At 34.0% G+C, this 23,013-nt stretch overlaps 1 protein-coding gene across 1 annotated transcript in view; it reads right to left on the bottom strand.

Moving 5' to 3' along the window:
• LOC106460450 overlaps nucleotides 1-23,013 on the bottom strand; it is a 39,623-nt gene that overhangs the window by 10,968 nt on the left and 5,642 nt on the right. The window contains exons 2-3 of the mRNA XM_013920145.2: nucleotides 13,727-13,837; nucleotides 4,606-4,880 (exon numbers count right to left, since the gene is read on the bottom strand). Of these exons, the coding sequence (XP_013775599.1) occupies nucleotides 4,606-4,880; nucleotides 13,727-13,837 (386 nt within the window). The remainder of the gene's footprint in view (nucleotides 1-4,605; nucleotides 4,881-13,726; nucleotides 13,838-23,013) is intronic.

Here is a 23,013-nt window from a genome sequence, read left to right as displayed (position 1 = left end):
TGACCCAGGTTCATGAAGAAGGAAGGGAGACAAAGAAAGAGGTACTGGAGGGAAAAGTTGCAGTTGTTGTTGTAATCATGGAAACCACGGTTGGGCTGGGCAATAAGGAGTGATCAGAAGAACTTGACATGGAATGGTATGGGTGAGAGAGATCATACGATGAAGTAATTGGATAGGAGGATAAACATAAAGGAATTTGTGGGACCAATCCTGACTAAAGGCATCAACCACCAGAGCTAGAGGATGAGGTACCAGGGACCAAAAGAGGGGTAAATTGTGATTGAGGTATGTGGCAAATCCATCTACATGGGGAAAACTTCAATGATTGCACAACCATCAGAAAACGAGGAGATCAAAAGATCACTCAGTCAGATACACTTGGTCGGGGCAGGAAATACAATCTGCTATGAGAATGAAAACACCCAGAACATGGCACACAATGAGATGAATGTGGTGCATGTGGACTCAATATAGTATATACAATGTTCAAAAACAGAGAGATCTTGACTTTGGTGCCCCTTTGGTATTTGATATGTGCCACTACTATAGAATTGTCAGAATGAATCATCACCAGACATGTCTGGTGAGAGGAAGGAAGTGATTCAAAGCCTGACAGACTGCGAGAAGCTTGAGGATGTTGGTATGCAAAGAAAGACCTTTTGTCTACAGACCAATGACCTAAAGCCTTCTGATAATTGACCCATGCACCCCAGCCCTAAAGGGGTGTGTCCATAATAAGATGTAAATCTGCATGAGGAGAAGGAAATGGGATGCACGCCGATGTATGGGCCTTGTCCAACCACCAATGCAGATCATCCATCAGGGTAGGAGGAAGGGTAACTGGAGCTGACAAAGGATTCTGAGCAAGGTTCTACTGATCGTGAAGGGATCGCATATGTGCATAACCGAGGGGACCAGTGATGTCATTGAAGACCACATCCTCAAAAGCAACAAAACCTCATGAGCAAAAAGTATGAGAGCAGAAAGGGCATGACAAACTAACAGTTCAATGAAAGAAGTCATATAGGAGTAGGCTGGACCCAACTGAGATGAGTGTCAAGATACTAAGTGGATGACATTTTGGGTAGGTCAGAGGAAGGATTTGTCCAATTTGATTAACTAGCCCACCCAAGCAGCCACTAGAAGGAGCTGACGAGTATGGCTGGCCGACTCCAGTTCAGAATGAGCCAGAAGAAGCCAACAGTCCATATAATGATGGAATTGCAACCCCAGAGCATGAAGATGGTGAGCAAAACCTCTAACCACCTGAAAGAAAACATAAGGGGTGAAAGCAAGCCCAAAGAGTAGGGTGCAAAATTGATAAACCACTCCGTGATGGATGAACAGAAGAGATGGACAAGACTGTGGTGATATAGAGATGTGGAAATAAGTACTGGCAAAGTCCATAAGCTCAGAGAAAATGCCCACTGTAGAGAGAGAAATGACTCCATGGTAAAATGGGGCAGTTGAATGAAGCAATTTAGGTGGGACAAATCGATGACAGGCCTCCAGTCCCCGGTTTTCTTGGGAATAACAAAGAGTCTGGAATAAAAACATGATGAAGGATGTAGAACAGGATCGACAGCCTGCTGAGATAGTAGTTCATGAAACGCCTCCAACAACTGCGAGTTGGTCATGGGAAGGAAGGAAATGGGTATAGGAGACATGGAAGGTGTGAAAAATAATGGGATCATGAATTATTGTGATAAAACTTGAAGAACTCAATGATCTTTGATAAAAAGATGCCGGTGATGAAGAAAATTGGCAAGCCAAGCTCCTGCTGGACCAGAACCTACCAAGTAGTCACCTATACTGTTGGTGATGTGATGAGCATCGTCAAAGAAAATGAAGAGACGAGGCTCCCCAAGATAAAGGGACAGGTAAGGGTTGGGAAGGGGGGATGGGAAGTGGTAACAGGTGCCATATTAGGCTTCAACTCAGATAAATGGGCAACAAGTTTGTAAAGGTATTGTACTGATGCAACTTGTGATTCCAAAGACTTAGGGATCATGTCAAACACATATCACTGCAGAAATAGGGCCATATACAAATTCTGAAGATGATAGTAAAAGGACGTGAGTTAAGGTCACCTCACAACCTAGAAGGTCCCAGCTACAGAGAAACCACATATGTAAAGCCAGAGCCAAAGATGACAAATGAGCCAACATTGAGGAAATACGGGAGAGGATGTCCCCAGAAAACCCATCAGGATTTTGGTGGAAAGCCTCAGAGAGGAAATGGGTGGTAGAGAGATACCATAAAAACGTTGTGAAGCTAAGAAAAAAGTGGGAAAATTGGGCATGGGTCAGACTTACAGGAGATTTGGGGGCCATACCACAAACAGGTAAAATGGAACCTAAAAATTGCTGGTCTAGAAAAGGACAGTCTGCACAATGATATGCAAGGGCAAACTGATCCAAAGCCTGTGGGTGGCGAGGCATGCTAATCTTGTCACTTAATTGTGAGGCAAATTGGTCAGCATACACCCGAATATCTGGGGAGGGGAAAAAAACCAAATAGGGATGAAAAGATTGGTCACATAGGAAGGAAGGAAGCAGTTCATAAGAGATAAGGGAAAGGGATAAAACGTCACATACCTGAGAAACGAAATCTAAAAAAGACCATATTAGGCCTAACTGACTCCTCAGGCAGGGCATGGGAAGGCACGGCAAAAATCAAGAGGTGGAAATAGGTGATTCAAGTCCTCATCTACTAATCCTCCTTGTTTGGGGGTAAGTGATGTGAGGTCCGGAGACAGAGGTTGGCCCATGTAATGTTCAATCTCCAGGCAATTAAACAAGGATAAATCCCCCGCCGGGTTGCTCGCACCTGAGACATAATACTAGTTGCAGATGTGACCCTCAAAGTGTTAACATGAACTTCAGAATTCATAATGAGGAAGAGTCAACCAATAATCGAAAGTATAAATAATAACGTGACTGTAATAAACTGGGATTAAAATTAAGTTAAGAAACAGTCTTAATAGAAACTAGAAGTGAAAATAAATGAAGACCACTTCGTGAGTATACTAAAGATGAACGTGAAACTTTAAACAAACAAAAAGGAACATGTTCAAGCACAAGCGCTGCCAAACAAGAAGCGACAGTTCGGTAGAAGCATATAGAAGGAGTCACATGCATAATGTGAGTATGTCACGCTCCTATTGGTGGAGAAGTGACGCATATGATTTACATGAGAGACATGTTGAAATCATTCGATCCCAATAGGGGGAGTATAAGGCTTGTGGCATGTGTAAAGAAAAAAATTGCACATAGAGGGCAGCACTGAATGAGAGTAGCTAATCTTGTGAGAACAGGGAAGTACCATATTGGAAGTACAATTTCCTATCCTTTGTTACAAATGAGTTTATATTTTACCCGTCCAATGGACGGGTACTCCGGTCAGTGAATTCTAATATAATGTCCATCAAGCAATTATTCTGAGCCCAATTAAAATTTTATATACCAAATTATAATATGTTAGCTCAAAAGAGAAATATTAATATTAATACTGAGCTAATTTTGATGTAAGAACAATGTTTAATACAGAATTTAATAAATCAACCTTCTCATGTGGCAAATGCTTCAGAGCGTAATATGAGTTGATGAAGTAAGAAATCAACCAGTCTTGCATATTCAAGCACATATATAAGTATACATAAAGAAACACACTTATTCTAAAAAAATACAACTAATAAGATTTCATGAAATTAGAAATATAAATTACATTCTTAGAATTATCATTGTCATACCCACATTATTATCTATGATGGTGCAAAATCAGTGTTGAAAATTCTTATCAGTATCTATATAAATATGATAGTAATGTCTTTTGTCTGTCCATGTAACTACTTCACAGGGTGTGGATGGATCTTCGCCAAATTTGGTATGGACGTTCATTTGGTCCATGGGGAGATACTTACAAATTTTCAGTTTTGCATTTTGCGGTTTTTTATCATTACATCGCCCCCTGTTGATTTATGTTCACCAAATTTGGCATGAAAGTTTGATGGGCCCATGCAGAGATACATACAAAGTTGCAGTTTCACATTTTACGTTTTGCAGTTTTTATGGGCATTTTAGTGTTTTTTACAATTACATATAAGAGAAGCAACTTTTCATGTTCTAAAGTAACCTTTCATTGATCATGGGTACTCCAGCTAGTATATATATATACACACACACACACACACATATATATATATGTACATACACATATATACATATGTTTATAGTCCTTTTTTTAAACAAATAATTAGCAAATAAAACATTCAAAACAGATATTTATGTATATATGATACTACTAAGTAAGAACAATATGAAATGACATTTCAATACATTTGTGTGAATCTACATCAGGCCTTATGAAAATTCACATTAAATGAAACTTCTTGCACTCTTTTTTCAAGCAGATTGTCCACTAAGTTTTTCTGTTTTGGGTATGTGATCTATGACAAAACTGAAATAGTAGGTTCTACTTTTTAAATTTAAAATAATATGATAAATATGGTACATTAACAAAATATAAATTTCAATATAGATTAATTTTAAAACTTGATTTACTTTAGTTTTTCATAAAACATTGGATATGAGGATAAATCCATACCGATGTCATTACAGATTCTGGATCCTCCTTACAGTGGAAGAAGGAAAATGGCCAACAGCACTTCTTCTTGTGACTTGTACACACATCTTCGGTCCTGCTTTCTTGTTTTGCCCCTGGAGTGATTCGGAAGCCAAGGAAGTTACATTCTTCTTGGTCACTTAAGATAGCTGGTGTCCCCTCCCAAACATCCTCTATTACAGCAGGCTTGCGGAAAGGACAGTAGTTATAGGGAGGACAGGACCGGAGAGTAAGCACAGGGGTGCAGGCAAACACAGCTATAAAAACAACATAAAGCCACACTATCCAGCTTAAGCGAACAAAATATTAATGCATCATTCAATATGCTCTCATGCAAAAATAAAGTTAAATACTGATCAATAAGTTATAGCAAAGCTGCAACAAAATTTTAGTAGCATCAACTACTGACCTACAAGTCATTCTAGGGAATAATCAAACCAAAAACTAACCCATAATAACTATGAACCTCTTCTTCAAAACAAACTATATGTATTAAATACATACAAAATCTAAAACAATTATCAAATATATCTGCTTTTACACATATATCTTATAGTTTCATCTAAAAGCCCTAACTTTTATTCAGTTCCCAAAGCATTTCTCTTCTTTAATACAAAATATGCATTGATAAAATTAAATTATTGTGGAAGATACACTGAAATCTAGTTTGACATTTTTTATCGAAGAAACTTTCATTAACATATATAAGTTGAAGTATGTACCATTTTTTATAAAATGCACCAACTGAAAATAGTTTGTTTAAGTAGATTTCCTTCTACAACACGATTCTGCATTGCAAAAAACTAAATATTCCATGTCATCAAAAATACTTTTAATAAATATTTCTTGTCACTTTAGTAAAAGGATCTTCACATTTTAAATAGTAAATTCAGGATAAATGATATTAGATAAGCAGTGCTGACTTGCTTCTAGGACACACAAAGTGGTTCAGCACCAGCTATATCACATATTATACATCAAGTACTAAGTAAAGTACAACAGTAGGCATGTTTTATGAGATTTAAATAAAACTATACATACCAACCATGTTTCATAAATTTTACATTTAAGACCTTGGTATCCAAAGGGATGCAACCCCATTTATATGTTACCTAAAGTGGCACAGCACCAGCCATGTTCCATAAAGTTTACATGTAAGTCTTCAGTTTATAAATGGATGGAACCTCACTTATGTTCTTCAAATGTTCCATAAAGATAACATGTAAACCTCATATATTTCAAAAGTATTTCATTTGACATAGCCAATGAGTTTTGTACAAAGTGTTATCAAAATATTTATCAAAATAGTAATTTAAAGAAAGTTGGGTTTGAACCTTCAACTGGCACAACCAAACATGACAGCTTTCACTACTGGGCCAGCTGGCTTATTTGTAAGGAAGGTGTGGATTTTCCTACATATCCTTATTGATGACAGATCCTGGCATTAGGGCTCAATTTCTCCATAAAAACACCATATGAAAAAAAAGGTTTTCAGATTCGAAATCAGGGCATAAAAATGCACTAGTGAAATATTATTCCAGCCATTTTTAGGTGTGACAGTTGCAAAAGCATCCATATAAGCAAAAGAAATAATTCAAGTTCATTCTTTTTACATGAGCCTGTTTCTGTATGGAATTAAAATGTAATATTTATTATATGAAAGCAAGTATTTTTGCAATAAATTTCAAATTTCATACCATGACTAGCTGAAAATTGAAATTTTGAGCATATAAGTAAAAGTAAAACAAAGTACAGTTTATACAGCGAGAAATTGAAGTAGATTAGAATGTTGAATCTGGCTCAAAAGCTAGATCACCTCACACACTATTGTTATATGAAAAGAGTAGAAGGTTGCATGTATCTACTAACTGTATAACATATAAAGTAGTTTTTTGAATCAAGTGCAAGTCACATATACTAAACACAGTAAAAACTTTGTTATCCAGCATCTTTGTATCCAGAAAGCTCTTGTAACTGGAAATTTCAATATTTCTAAATAAAACTGCTATATCTAGTTGCTGTGGCTTTGTTTACATTCTTTCCCATGGGTAAGCTTCAGTTATTAGCTGCCTGTACTGTGATTCACATTTAAAATATTGTACTTATAAATTATTTATAAAGTTTAAGATTTTTTACAGCAGTTACTATTGTTTAAAATTTTTATTGTTAGAGATAATGTAGAAAAACTGTAATTTAGAATATGAACATGGTGTAAAAATGTTTCTTGTAAAATATCATAATTTTCACCTATCCAGCACTGCCCAGGTCCAGCAGATGCCACATAATGAAGTTATTACTATATATATGTATATACACCATATAATAAACTTATCATATGAATCAATATTAATTGATTGTGCCAACTAAAGCTAAAAAAAACCACAGAGTACACAACTTGAATACAATATTTACACATGTACAAGTACAATGATCACACAAAATTTATCATTTCCTGAGATAACACAACCATATGTTGACATGGGTGATAAAATGCAAGCCATTCACAATTGAAATTCTAATTCAGATGTTATTCATGAGTTCAGCAATATAAGAACATAAGAAAGGCAAGGTGACAAAAGGCTATTTGGCCCATCCAGGTCACCCCTAAACCAAAAAAAAACAACAAAAAGAATAATAATCCAACTTAAATATAGCTTTTCATGTCCATATACTTACCCAAAGAACAAGACTGCATAAATACTTTTAAAGCTTAAACTTACCATCCTTAACAGTGAAGTTTATGTTTCCAACCTTTTTTTTCCATTACTCAGACAACACATAACAGACAATCATAATTTTCAGAATATGCATTTTATTTTACTAAAAGTTCACCTATAAGTTAGAGTGCATATCATATATGATAACAAATCTAAATGTTTTCTGTTACAGCCAGTTCAGAACATCTTTTCTGACATGTGTTGTGAACGATAATGCATACTTCCTAGAAATGTTGCATTTGAGGGTATGTTCAATTAATTCTCTATGTTTATAAGACATAAGTGAAAATTGCCTCCCATTCTCATTCATTTTCAATATCTTTAAACATAATTTTTGAAATAAAATGATCAATAGAAGATAAGTCTTGTGAGTTTTAAGACTTATTTACTTGTACATTTAGATGTGTTTGAAAACATAAAACTAGTTATAGTTACATTTTATTTGTTATTCAAAACTATGAATTGATTTTGGTGAAACCTTCAAATTTTGAGCCCAAAACATTGTCATCAAATAGTTGGTGTAACCAACACTAAGGCAAACTTACTTCTAGCAATTTTACAAATCATAACATTTTAACAATGGTTATTTGCCAGCTGTGATTGCAAAGATAGCAAGCAATACAGTGAAAGCTCAATTAGAGATTATACAGCCACTCTAACATTCTTGTCATCAAAGACTTACTTTGGCTACAGTATTGCAAAAGTCTAGGTGCATGTTTTTTAGGGTGATATGGTAAATTTGACTCTTTTTTTCATACAGATTAGAAGTGTGTAATATATTTGGGAGCATATTATGTTCAGAAAATTAAGGTATCCAAATTCAGAATAATTCCAAATATTTGAATCACATCCAATCTAATTCTTTTGTGCTCCACAGAAAACAAGTCCAAAATTCTAAGCCTCTCCTCATAACTTAAATGACTTAAACCAGGTATCATTATAGTATCTCATTCCTGCAATGTTTTAATGCAGGGTTTATATCCTTCCTATAGTAAAAAAAAACAAAACTGAACACAGTACTGCAAATAAGTTTTCACCTATCTTGTACAAGAAAATTATTTTATTAACAATCAGACCCAAATACTTTTATTCTTTCCACATTCCAATGCTCCTGTTGCAAATTGTTTTTAATTTAGATGTTTACATTGTTCTTTTGGCGAAAAGAAGTTTGACAGAGTGTGACAGGAATAGCTTCACAAGTAGAGCCTTTTTAATTTAAAATATTTCAATGTACTGATACCAATTTTGTGTTAATTCAAAGTGTAAAACTTGTTATTGTCATTTATTTTACCACCACCTCTAACTTTTTTTTATATATCAACTTCAGGTAAGTTACAAGAAACATGGCTTGTAATCATTTATTGCCAATGATGTACCCACCATAGAAGAATGTATTATTACCTAGTTTGTCCCACAAAATCCTGTGAAAATTATCCCTACCAGGGCATCAAATTTTTCACAAATTTAAAACTATTTTTAATACTGATTATAGACTATTACTAAAAAAGGCATTTAGTACTTTAATCATGTTTTACCTATCTTTCTTAATAAGATTCCCTACAAAAATCTCTAAAAGGACTAATATTGCCCTTGACTCTCTTCTTACTTAATATGAGCATTTAAAAAAACAAAAAAAAATTCCTATCAAATTTGATGTCTTCAGCCAAGAAACTTTCAGAATCCCTCTTAAAAATAAAACTTCTTAAACTAGCTTTTTAGTTTTTTCTGTGAACTAAAACAAATACTTTTATTTTACAAGTGAATTTTATGTTCTCGTAAGTGAGGTGTTTTTCATTTATCAGGCTTTTGGTTTCAATGTAAACTTTTAATAGAAATCATTTCTATTCTGCTAGCTTGATTGAAAAAGCAAAAACATTCCAATCATTATTAACATTTCTTTTTATTCTTAAATAAAGTCTTCCAATTTTCTTTCTCAACATTTATTTAAGTTTTTGAAAAAATTAATTTTTCTAAAATCTGGGAAACAACTGTTCTTAAGTCTTCAAATGTTTTCAATAAAATTATCAAAGGTAATAAAGTTATGATCACCAGCACCATATCCTCATCACTATTAAGAACAAGGTCTTCAGTTGTGTTGTTCCTAGTAAGATCTTTAACATGCTGAATGAGAAAATCCCTCACAATCTCAAGAAATTCTTTAGCCCTATGCACTGAAAATGGACTACGTTAAACAATTTTCCATAAACTAAAGTCTTCCCCGAAACAATGTAATAAACCTGTTTCAACTTTTATCATAACCAATCTGTCTGTACATATTCCTGTTAATGTCAATAACTAATCAGGTGGTCTTTACAAAGTGCCAATAATATTTTTTTCTCCACTCTTTCAGGAACCTTATCTTAAACTTTTTATATTATTTTTGACTTCACTGAAGTCAATCTGTCACAAGCTTTCAGCTCATTCCTAACAATATAACTTAATCACCCCTTTCGTTTATTAACATAGATTCTAAAAAATGTTTTAAAGCATTATAAAATGACATCTTCGTGGTTTTCATTTAACCAATATTCAGTAACATCAATGAGTCAATGACATTTATAATGCTAGCTATCATCACATCCTCTGATTCAAACAACTTAAAGCAAATGCTTTTAGTATTAACATAAAAGAAACTCAAGCTTCTTTCAACCATTCTACTAGTATTACTAATCAATCTACTCATCCCATCTTATCCAAGATCCATAACACCTTTCTTTATCCTCAAAAAAATATCCTCAATCTTATCTAAAACTTAAACAGTTCCCAATTAAGACATTTAGAACTACCCTAAATGTTATTTCTCCTGTTTAAATGGGACTAATAACCTCTCAGATCTGCAATTACTAACATCATTAGCTCCAATATGTACCAGGCAAAAGAGAATATTAGTTTGTTCTCAACCACTAATTACCTACTTTCTCTACAACACCTTAAACTTAGCACCTGGGAAGCAAATGCTAGTCTTTGCTTTTCTATATGCTAATCACAAACAAACTTTTCAGTATACTTAAGTAGATCCCCTGTTAAAAACACTCGAAGTCATTTTCTTCGCCATACTTTTCAAATAAATGCCACTGAGTTGCTTTGAGTCTCTTGAAAACAACAGTTTAACTCTCTATTTTAGAAAATACCTTACTTTTTAAATTTATCATACCTTTGTGTCATTTACACCTTCACTGTTTCTATGCCACTTACATATGCACCTTCACTTCTCCCAAACATAATTTGTAGAAAAGCAAGCAAAAAAATACAACTAAAGAATTTTAAAGTGACAACTTCTTTCTGAAATTTTTAATTTATTAACTACATTTGTTAGTGATCTTCCAAAATGAATTAGAAAATATACAAAAACTTTTACTGTATCTTTGATGAAATTTTGAAATGTAAAACAATAAACTTTAAATTTTTATGTGGAGTTTACTTCAAAAGTTTGGAGAATTTTTATCCAACTATAAGTATATAATTATAAATGAACCTAAATGTGCCATATTTCAAAATTAATTAAACTTTATAAACAATCTAAAGCCTTGTTATACTCAAGAACTTGAAGCCAAGTTTTTAAATGATTTAGTATGTTATACACATTAAATTACAGATCTCCAAAGAGATAATTACTTTACAAGGTAATATAAGGCATTTTCTTGTGTGCTGAAACCCGTTTAACAACTAACACTTATGATATATTGGTAAAATAGTCTGCAATTTTAAAGAATGAGTTACCAAAAGAAAAAAAGAAAAAGAAAGAAAATGAACTACAAATAACAAGTAACATCAAAAAAATGTATGAAAACTGAATAAAAATTAATGATATACTTAGTTACAAACTGGCAAAAAAATAATATATTAGTTCTTATGTTGTTTTTTTACTGGCTTTACCAAAGGTACATATAAGTAAATATTTGACAAAAAACAGAAAAAGAAAGTAAATTAGAGTTTTTTTTTGCATTAAGCTAGCACCTACATTTTATGTAGAATGTTATTCTTAGATGTGGCTTAATATAGGCTGTTAGTTAAGCTGCATGCAGGTTAAGTTTTTAAGCTAAATCATACAAAAAAATTAGTACTTTGGCATGATTCCTCCTTATTAAAGCTTCAAGTTATAAAAGTAAATTACACAGAGAAGACAGAAAAAAAAATTATATTTTTCTCTCTTTTATTGCTCAATTTCACAAAAATTTAAATTACGTCTACTAACATGCAAGTCAAGACAGTATGATTAATGAAAATAAAATACCTTTCATCTCACTGTTAAACTGTTGTAACCATGTGTATTTACTTTCAAAATGATTTTTCTATATTCAGTAATGAAGTGTATGGTTTCAGAATGTTAATTTGTATCTCAAAATTAATATAAATCAGATATTTAGAGTTTTATGATAAACATAAATCAGATATTTAGTTTTATGATAAACATATGACTGCTAAGTCACATTGTTAAGAATTCTAAGTGTACTATTATACAGTAAATATTATGATTTGTAGCCATAGGATGTATTTTTCTCTGTTAAGTTTTGTAGAACAGTTTCTAAATAATTATCATGAGTTTAAGTCACATGATTTACAGTTTTAAGTTAAGTATTTAAAATTATTATTATGGATGTACATATATAAATAATGTTAAATAATGCTTCTAAATTGTCGAAACATTAATTAATTTTAGTTGCAATGACAACATGGCTTTTAAAATAAATTATATATACTATTAAATTTCATCTTAAAGATTTGAAGATGATATATATATATATATATAGTACTAATTTTAACCAATTTCCTGTTAAATCACATTGTATAAAGTTTTAGAATGCTTTTTTTTCCTGGTATAAGGTATTTTTTAATTCACTAAATAAAAATTTAAGACTACAATATCAGTTTTTTGCAATAAAATACTTGTGTTGAATAGAAATTAAAACAATTTTGTATAAGTAATCTTTATAAAAATAAACAAGGTTTTCAATTTTAGTTCTAACGGAGCTTGGATATCTTATTGTAAATTTTGCTAAAAGAAGGTGGTTGACTTTAAACAAGGCTAAATACATTTATAAAAATAAGTGGCATCATCAATCACTTTTTTTAAACACAAAATATTATCTAAAGTAACAAACTTTTTCTAATACTACTTTTCTATACAGTTCACACTTAATTCTCAAAGACTAGTTATCTATCCTAGACAAAATCAATTATTTTCCAGAAAAACTGCACATTATGTTGTTCATACATCCATACACTACACAAAATATTTTTAATTTTGTATGCTTCTTAATTTAGATTAAACTCAAGCATTTTAAATTAGTTTAAGATGTCAGAAATTACTTGATCTTGAAAGGAAGACAACTTCAGAATAACACAGTTCATTTGACAAACACTAGAAAGCATATAACACGTGATTGGTTTTAGTCTTATGCATCTTGTTTTAAATAAACTCTTCCCTCTAACCTGTTTCCTAAGTATAGTAACAGAACTAATCACAAACGAGTGAATGCTGATAATTCACTCACAACAACTACATGTAAAATATGGGTTTTTAAATAAACTCTTCCCTCTAACCTGTTTCCTAAGTATAGTAACAGAACTAATCACAAAAGAGTGAATGCTGATAATTCACTCACAACAACTACATGTAAAATATGGGTGGGACATACACAAGTTGGTTAATTCTGTTTCAATACACCTCCCTGAGTTGTCTGTAATTATTATTACAATTATTATTTGTTTAATAATCTTTAGATTTAAGTTACTTTGTTCTATTAATTAGTAGTAATTATTTGAATTTTAAGCCTCAAAATGACAAGTTATACAAAAAAATTTAAATAATTTTATTCTTCACAGTTTTCTAGCTTCTCAGAGAAACTACAGAGTATATTAACTTCATTATAGATTAAAACAAAGAAACAGACTGACCGGTTTGCCTGAATGTTGATACAAATATGCTATTATACTTTTTTTAATTTAAAATCTTTTTTGTTAAGGTACATTCTCCTACATATAAAGAAGTATTAATGCAGAAAAAGCAAATTATATGATAAATATTAATATATTAAAAATATCCTACAATAAATGTGACTAACACATGTAATAAATAATTTGAACAGCAAAAAATAAAAGGATACAGAGTTACTTAAATTTTATCTGTAAGTATGATAATTAACAACATCTTGACAGAAAGTTTTGCATTAGTAACTTATGGATATATGTTACTGCAACAGCAAAGATATTAACAGATAAGACTTACATTCATCATGTTTGATTTATAAATTATGTGGTGTCACATTTCAGTGACTCAAGAGTCAAACTAAAAGTTAATCATAAAGATGTCTTTCAATCAGAATGTTTTACTTTCAGTAGGGAAGAAATATAAAAAATCTTAAACAGTAGAACAAAAAACAAACCTCTAGGTCTTTCATCTTGTTGACGAGAGCTAAGTGCTGTTAAATCCAAAGGTTCATTGACACTGTCTTTGGTGATGGTATTGTCATCTTTCTCCTGTGTTACCTCCTCCCCTTAAAGATCAATCAGTAATCAATTAGCCATGACGTCCAGGCCTAAATCAGGACATCATGATATACCTAAACAATTGGTTTTAAATTAAATTTAAAGTTTACACGAAATCTTTTCTTAGCTGCTATAATAAAGGGAAGTACCAAGTTAATTTTGTATTCAAAGAATAATACTACTGAAACAATGAAAGTTTCATTTGATATCACATAAGATTTATTCTTTAACTTAAAGTTTTTATTCATTAAAAATATCAATTACAAAAACAAATATGAATTAATTTAATCCACTTTATTTGGAGCTAAACTTAAAGGTTGTTTTCTAATTTTTATGTGCATTTGCATGCACAACACATAAATTGCCTTAGCATGTTTATCTACTACTTTTTTAATTTATTGCAAATGTAAAACTCTATGTAAAATAATGAGTTTAGGGTCTTGCCATATTAAACAAGATATGGTGAATAGATATATATTTGTTCATTAAGTTTAATAACATTATTACGAATTATCCAAGTGCATTTTACTTTGTACCAATTTTTTTTATATGTAAATTGTTTTCATTAACAAACTGTAGCCATATCAATTGAGCCATCACCCATTTCTTATTTATTTATATAGGAATTTTTTGTTAAACACTCAAGTTCAACAAGAGTAACCTTTAACACAATTGAGGCACCTTATAATTGCAAATAATCTTCACCTACATAACTTTCCCTGGTCTATGTACTAGGCTTATAAAATCATTTTCTTCTAAGTTAATTATCTAAACAAGGAATATTTGCTTGTGTTGTAATGTTACCCATAGCTGTAAAGTATAAACTATAATACAACGTTAAACCTACCTATAGGCTATAGTCATATATAGTTTTTGTGTTATTACATTAATGATGGCTGATGTGTATTGCACGTTATTGTATATGTAAGTATTATAAATAACTTAAACATGGGAAATACATACATATCAGATGATTAAGTATTCGAATAGTTTTATCCTATAACAAACTTATTAATATTAACTTCGTTTAAGTCGTTGGTTTGCATGGAGATTTGCGTTCAAGGTCAAACGCAATATTATTCATCGCGTATACTGTATGAACAGTTTTACTTTTAGTCAAGAACATAGCTATTAAAAATAAAATTATTTTAAGTCGCAGTTAAGTGCAAGCACATTTTATTCGTTTTGAGCATCCCATATGATTTCAACAAGACATTGGTTTCCAACCACAGATGGGGAATCACCTAAACAAGTAAAATGGTACGGAATAAAAAGCCAAGTCATTGATAAAAATATGTTCATAAAAGCTAACGCTACTGAGAAGATTGGATACACGTATGTTGTCTCGCTCCACTAGTTTTTTGTTGTTCTTTATATTCCTGACGTAACGTTTCTATTAATCCTACACGTCGTAAAAGATTGAAAGCAGCTTTGTTGTTTTTTTGTTTGTTTTTGTATGAGAACTCGTGGGACGTAACGTGAATACTAATAATAATTACAGACTGTTTCAGTGATACATGAATGTATCATGTACTTAACTATACGAAAGCATAAGAAGTCTTTATTAATTAATTAGTTCCTGTAAGTAAGAGTGAAATTTAGGAAAACTTCATTGTCATCGTAATATCTATACCCCATGTTTAAACCAAAAAGGCAAGCTGCACAATTTTACAGAAGGTAACACATTTGTGTATTATACATATGGAGCATTCAACAGCAGAGCTGTTCTGTAACTGTTAAATAAGCTCGAGTCCTGAAGATTTATTTTTGTTGTTCCCTGTTATTTGCACTTATCAGGAAAAGTTTTCGCTCAGTTTAAAGCGCTCCTGAGTCCTATAATGGTAATGGCGGCTTTTAGAAATGTTCTTACTGGATGCGTTCAACACTAAAGTAAAGCACAGCTGCTGAGTGTTGCTTAGTTGCTATGTGGACGCTCCAGTGGTGGTGGTTTTGAACGAACTGCTACTGACAACTGCGAGTTCAGTAGTCATTAGCAATAACTTCTAATCGAATTGAGCTGCCGAACTAAATATTAACTCAGTAAATACTGCAGCTAATTTAATATACCATTGTAACTAGGTGTATGCTATATCACAAATAAAAAATGTATATATTATAATGCGCGTATTAATTAGTATGGTATCGTCGCTGTTAAGAGATATTTCAGCACTGTGGGTTTGTGACTTATGGTTGTAATATTACCTATGGAATAATAGATTTAGAAGTGAAAGAAAACATCTGTAGAAGCCGCTGTGATAGGACTCAGAAGCAAAAACTTTTCTTCTTATGTGCGGAATATAGCCGCTCTCGTAAACGAGTGGACCGTTCAGGACTCGAACTTAATCCTAAGAGTAAAAATCTGATTTCCAAATCACTGAAATAAACTTTATAATAATTACAATTCACTTGCTTAATCTGTTCAAAAGCAATACAATCGTTGTTCATAAAAGTAATTATATATATATATATACCACTTAGGCTACTAGCGGGTCTGTCTTATCCTAGCTGACCTGATGAACCCTAGTATTGAGTGAAAGGTCTCGCCGGCACTGAATATGGCAGAATGCAGATATAGTGTGACTAACGTATTATGACATATTCTCCTTTGCTTTCAGTTACGTGTTCTTAGTATTTCTAAGTATGTAGTTTCTCCCGTTGACGCTATAGTTGCTGGAGCCATTCCGGGAACAAGAAGACTAGCCTGATGATTCACCAGTACTTGTGAATGGTTTGGTTTGTTTTGAATTTTGCGCAAAGCTACACGAGGGCTATCTGCGCTAGCCATCCCTAATTTAGCAGTGAAAGACTAGAAGGAAGGCAACTAGTCATCACCTCCCGCCGCCAACTCTTGGGCTACTCTTTTAACCAACGAATAGTGGGATTGACCGTAACATTATAACCCCCTCCCCAAGGGTGAAAGGACGAGCATGTTTGGTGGGACGGGGATTTGACATATTATATATGTCGTGTCCCTGGCCCGGCATGGCCAGCTTGTTAGGGAGCTGGACTCGAAATCTGTGAGTCTTTCTTATAGAGCAACCATGGCCACAAAGTGCGGAACGCGTTTTTGCGAGAATCACGAATTCCCAGAATCACAGTCCTTGCACACTTGCTAGGCCAATTGAAATTTAACTATTCCCGATAATTATAACAACTGTTCCAAATATGTATGATGTAATTCTATTTTAAACTAAATGTGCTAAATATGACTTCAAAACTACGAAAAATCGCGGTGATATTGTTTTCTGTTGTGTATATATCCTTACATAAACTTTTTTTTTACGTTTTTACTTAAGATACAGCTATGGTACATATGATTTCAAATAGTTTAAAGTTGGAACTCATTGTTAAACTTACTTGAAATGCCTGATTACGGTATAAAATACCAAAAATAAAAATCAACTGATTCTCACTATTATGCAGAAAACGCCGTGACTGTTTAAAAGTGGGGATTTCACACGAAGTATATATGAAACCGGTATCATCTTAATTAATATTAGGCAAGTATATATATATATATATATCTGTGGGTGTGTGTGTTAAAGATTGAAAAAATACAAAGATAGCGTCGTGCAGTAAATCACACGCTCCTTTATCGAATTTTGTGAGTGTTAAATAAACTGTAAACACAGTTTCACACTCAAAAGGTTAACAAGCAAAAACATTATTGTCTAATTATTTTTGAAATGCACATTTTTAAACAGGCAGGGATACAGGATACGGGGAATGGGTTAGTCTTGTGATAAAGATCTGGATTTCGGAGCTAGTGAACGGGTTCAAATCCATGCGATACCACAAAATATTCCCCACATTTTGAGATATGGGCGCAATATAAGAGGGAAAATCAATTCCTTGGCGTGGTAGGGTGCTGCTGACTAGCTACCTCCCTTTTGGTCAGTAGTTAACAATCAGGGACTTTAAGCTGTGGGTGCGTTATAGGACTGAAAATCAGTTCCTTATTGTGGGTGGTCAGTAATTCAAAATTACGAACAACGACAGATCAGCTATTATCTGCACTTTAAGCTGTAGGTGCGATATAAAAGTGAAAGACAATCTCCTACCGTGGATGATAAGATTCTGCTGACTGGCTGCTTTCCCTCTGGTTAGTAGTACAAAATTAGGGACGGACGGCAGCAGATAGCCTTAGTAGCTAAACTGCTTTCATTTAGAACATTTTGGTGCATTTTATTTGTCAACGGAATAAATAGTTCACATATCATTACAATCTTAATATTTACATAAGATACTTAATGCTCTAAATATATTAACTTCACAGTTGTGTATCATCGGTGTACCTGTGTCTTCACGCTTACACTTTTTGACCGCTTTCAAGTAACAATTTGTATGTACCCATTGGCCTCCTCGGAGTATATAACGAGGAGGGGTGGGGGGATAGCGTTCAGATCTTTTTCCCTGATTTAACCCCAGGCACCCTTATGTATTCCCCATGCTATTTTATTGAACTTTACCAAACTCCAACGGCGCCCTTAGGGCACCCCATAAGAGTACCATAGGAGGCTTGGTGTTCGGGTCAGACTCCCATGTCACTCCCAAGGAGCCCCTGTCTGTCTGCATGTCCACCTTTCACGTCTTCAGTTTTTGACCTATCTAAAGAAGATTTAGCACGCACAATTAGACTCCCCGGAGAGTGTTATAATAGGTTCTGCGTTCGGATCTGACTCCCCCCCCCCCACCTAATTAAACTCCTAGGATTAACGTTTTCCTCGCGTTTTTCTAATTTATCTCTACCAAAGTTAGGGCACAACGGGGGGTGACATAGAAGGGTCGGTGTTCAGCTCTTAACCCCCTAGGGTTAGTGTTTTTCCTGTGTTATTCTAATGATCTCTTCCAAAGTTACAGAACAACGGAGAGTGGCATGGACGGGGTCGACGTTCAGATCTGGTCTTCTTTTGTATTTCCCGTGCGTTGAACAGGTACGTCAGCTAGTATATGTGTGTGTGTGTTTATAGTAAAACTAAAGCAACTTAATGAATTTAATCATTAGTAGAAAGGAAAGCGTATAAACAGCACTTCAAAATCTATGATGATAATGGTTATATATATATTTAAGATGTATATCCTTGTGATCTACAAATGTGCTATTAGTGTTTAATTTTGAAGTGATAGACTAGAGGGAAGTCAGCTAGTCAACATCACCCACCGCCAACTTTTGTGCCATTCTTTGCTAACGAATATTGGGATTGATCATTTCATTATAACGCCCCCACGACTGAAAGAACAAGCATGTTCGGTAACTGGTTTCAATCCTGCAATCCGCAGGTTGCGAAGGCGAGTGCCTTAATCACTAGGTCATGACAAGCCATCGTATTGCACAGATTTGAACCCAGTTCTCCAGCTCCGAAATCCAGAACTCTGTCACAGGGTAAACCCGCATTCCATAGTTCTGAGAATTTGCAATAAATATAATTATTTTGTATCTAATTTTAAACGTCTGGTTCATAAACTAAAGTTTAACAGGTTTGATCACTTTAACTTAAAAATAATTTACTTTATTTTTTTCATAATTATTTGTTTGTTTGAAGTTAAGCACAAAGCTACACAATTAGCTATCTGCGCTCTGTCCACCACGAGTATCGAAACCGGGTTTCTAGCGTTGTTGGTCCGCAGACATTCCGCTGTGCCACTGGGGGGACTGTCATAATTATAACCATAAAGACATTTGAATATGAAAACGTTCATAAAATTCTAATTTAAAGCATTTATAATAACACTTTTAACTCCATCATATATATTTTCTAGTCATTTGGATGTATTAAACTCACTGTGTTAATTCGACCTTCGCACTTGATTACTTTATATTTCAATGATGCGTATGTTACACTTATATTTTATAAGTAAGAAGTAATAAATTCACCAGGGATCGAACACTATATTTTTTAGCATAATAGTATCATTTTGAACATTTATATCTATAGTTGTTAGTTGTTGGCTGCTTTCTTTGACCATTTTGTAAACTGGAAAGCCTACTTCAGGGAATGGGTTTTACTTATCACCCCCACAGGTTCGTTTTAATAAGCTGTTGGTTTCATTTCTATATTTTTTTATCATTTATCTTTCTTTCTTTCTAAACAGCCATCTTCCTACAACTCGTTGAAGTCAGTGAAAGGTGGCATAGATATGAGACGTTATGGACTTTTTTTTTCATTGTGTGGGAGCGGTCAATATTTCTCCGAAGGGTGGGAGATAGTTTGCATAGAAGTTCCTGCATAGAAAAGTTATCCCCTCAAATTTCGTGAACAGAAAAATGCCCATCTATCTTAAAAATGAGGGTTAATAACAATTACATACTGAAGCTTGTTCAATTATTGAAAAAAAAAAGAAATTCATAACAGTTAATCTGTCTACATTAATGTTAGTGATAACACTATATAAAAATATATTTTAAAACATATTTATTCCTGATTCAGTGATTTGCATGAATCATAACCAGCGTGAGAGCTTATCATTTACAGTTCTATTTCTCTTATTATAAACATATTTATGGTCATTGGATTATTAGTTTAGGCTATTATCCACAGGATGCTTGATTATAGGGGGTGTGATACATAATATACGAACGTACGAGCCCCATCCATCCCCATTTAAACGGTGGTAAATGCGAACATCGTTCGGTGTCTCACCTGTGAAGGAAAAATAGCACTCAGACAGACCCTAAATGGGATGTTTGACGAGGTTGCTGTCCATGGTCTTAGGGAATACCAGTCGAGCTTGGATAACTACGTTCTGTGATCTATTAACATGTGCTCAAATGTATACTATATGGTTAGCGGCTTATCTATTTAACTACAAAAATATTTCCTTTACAATCGCAAATATAATGTATGTTGAGAGCATTAAATAATATTTTTTTACATATCTGAGTTCATATTTTTAACAGGCATTATATATTATAATATGCAAGGCTTTATCATAAGCACTAATATCATTGTGTTAGGAACTATATAAAAAAAGTTGTTTGCTCTTGACAACAATAGTGCATACTGGTAAAATATGATTTTGCTTTATACATACCACTTGAAAAACAAGTATTAAATAATCATCAGATGCTTCAAACAGTTCACTTCCTTATGTTAGAAGTTAAACTGAAGAGACAAATGTGACATAATATTTTATTTATGTTTGATATTCATAATACAGAGTAATATTATATATGTTACTATTTGTCATGAGTCACTTATTTGTGGTCTGTGATACCCTTTGAATACTCTCTTTTTACTGTGCACAGAAAAGTGACCCACCCCTGATTTTCATGCACATATCCCCCCTGCAATAAATAATGACCACTCCCTAGTAGGTGACGCATAAACATTAAGGTTAGGTGCCCATGCTTGGGTTTTGACGTATCTGTAGCAGTAGGACCCATAAAGGTGTAGAAGTGCATAACCCTATCCCTTTGTAGGTCCTACTCCTACAAATACCTCAAAACCCAAGCATAGACACCTAACCCATGGGGCAGAAGGGGATTTCCTCCATTTTGAATATATATATAGATTCTTAGAAAGTACACATTGTCTTGATATTGTTACGACAGCGGGGGTCACGTGACTCTAGTAACACGTCATGCGCTTCTAGAACGTTCATGAAACCTCGATAGGCTACCCGATATGCGGTAATCTTGTATATAAGTCGCCATAAATTGACGGCAACAATAGTAATTGAACTGCGGACAGAGAGAGACGTATTGTTGAGTCGAGCACGTGAGACGTTCGTTGTGAATTATAGCCTTTGTTATAGCACGACTGTGGAAATTAAGTGTATTACAAAGTTGTATTCAGAAAGAATAAACCAGTTTTATTTAACAAAAGGACTTGTATCGCTAAAGTTTCTTCGGAAAGAAATTATACGGAAAATTAACTAACAACGGAGGTGTAACAAATTGGTGTCAGAGAGTGGGATAAAAAAAAAATGGAAACGAGAAGTGGCAAATCAAACTACAGCTTAGCAGACTTGATGGCAGCAATACAAAAGCAGCAAAAGAAACAAGAAGAGAGATTACAGCAGTTGTTGGAGGAAAAAGAAAAGAAACAAGAAGAACGAGAAAAGAAACAAGAAGAGAGACAACAGCAGTTGCAAGTAAACCTGCAACAGTGGCAGCTCGAACAGCAAAATAAACAAGAAGAGAGATTACAGCAGTGGCAAGAAAACTTGCAACAGTGGCAGCTCGAACAGCAAAAGAAACAAGAAGAAAGATTACAGCAGTGGCAACTGGAACAAGAAAGGAAACAAGAAGTACAAATGGAAAACATTAGTAAATTTCAAAGCGAATTAAATGCATTAAAGGATGATCTATTGTCTTTTACACAAGGAGGATACATTAATCATGACTTAATCAGCCCCAGACAATGGGAAGCCCCTTCCAGACCCCGCAGCTAAACCCTAATGCAGACATCTTCAGTCCTGTTAGAAGTCACATCCCAGATATGAATGTCAGCAATAGGGGTGATCCAGTGCGAAGGAAGCCACAGGAATATGATGGGAAGGCACCGTGGGAAGCATATAGAGCACAATTTGAGCTACTGGCAGAAATGAATGGATGGACAGAGGAGCAGAAACCAGTATATCTGGCAACGAGCTTGAAGGGACAACCACTGGAAATACTTGGACAGTTGTCAGCAGACGACAGACACAACTACAGAGCATTGGTAGTGGCTCTAGAACTCAGGTACAGAACCCAAAATCAGTCAGAAGTCTACAGGGCTAGGTTTAGGACGAGAGTCCGTGCTAAAGGGGAGAGCCTGCAAGAGCTGGCACAGGACTTGGAAAGTATGGCACACAAGGCCTACCCAACTGCACCACCCGATCTCCTCAAATTGTTGCTGAGAGATCAGTTTGTAGACGCCTTGGACAGTCCACAACTAAAGATACAAGTGAAGCAAGCACACCCCCTTACTATGCAGGATGCAAAGACCAAAGCTCTTGAATTTGAATCCTACGTTAAGTCCAGCACAGAGGTACCAAGGTTGTTACAGTCATCAGGATTCAAAACCAGAAAAGGTCAGCTTTCAGAGAAGTTTGAGGGACTTTGCTGGCACTGTAACAAACCTGGGAACAAGAGAGCTCAATGCTGGAAACTTCAAAACAGGGAAGATGCCATGACAGGAAAGGCTGCTACCCAGAAAGGTTGTTGGAACTGTGGAAAGCAAGGACATATGAGGAGCCAGTG

This window comes from Limulus polyphemus, unplaced genomic scaffold (assembly GCF_000517525.1).
Source record: "Limulus polyphemus unplaced genomic scaffold, Limulus_polyphemus-2.1.2 Scaffold772, whole genome shotgun sequence".
NCBI lineage: Eukaryota > Metazoa > Arthropoda > Merostomata > Xiphosura > Limulidae > Limulus > Limulus polyphemus.
The sequence above is the reverse complement of the archived record's forward strand: the minus strand, read 5'-3'. Positions and strand labels throughout refer to the sequence as shown.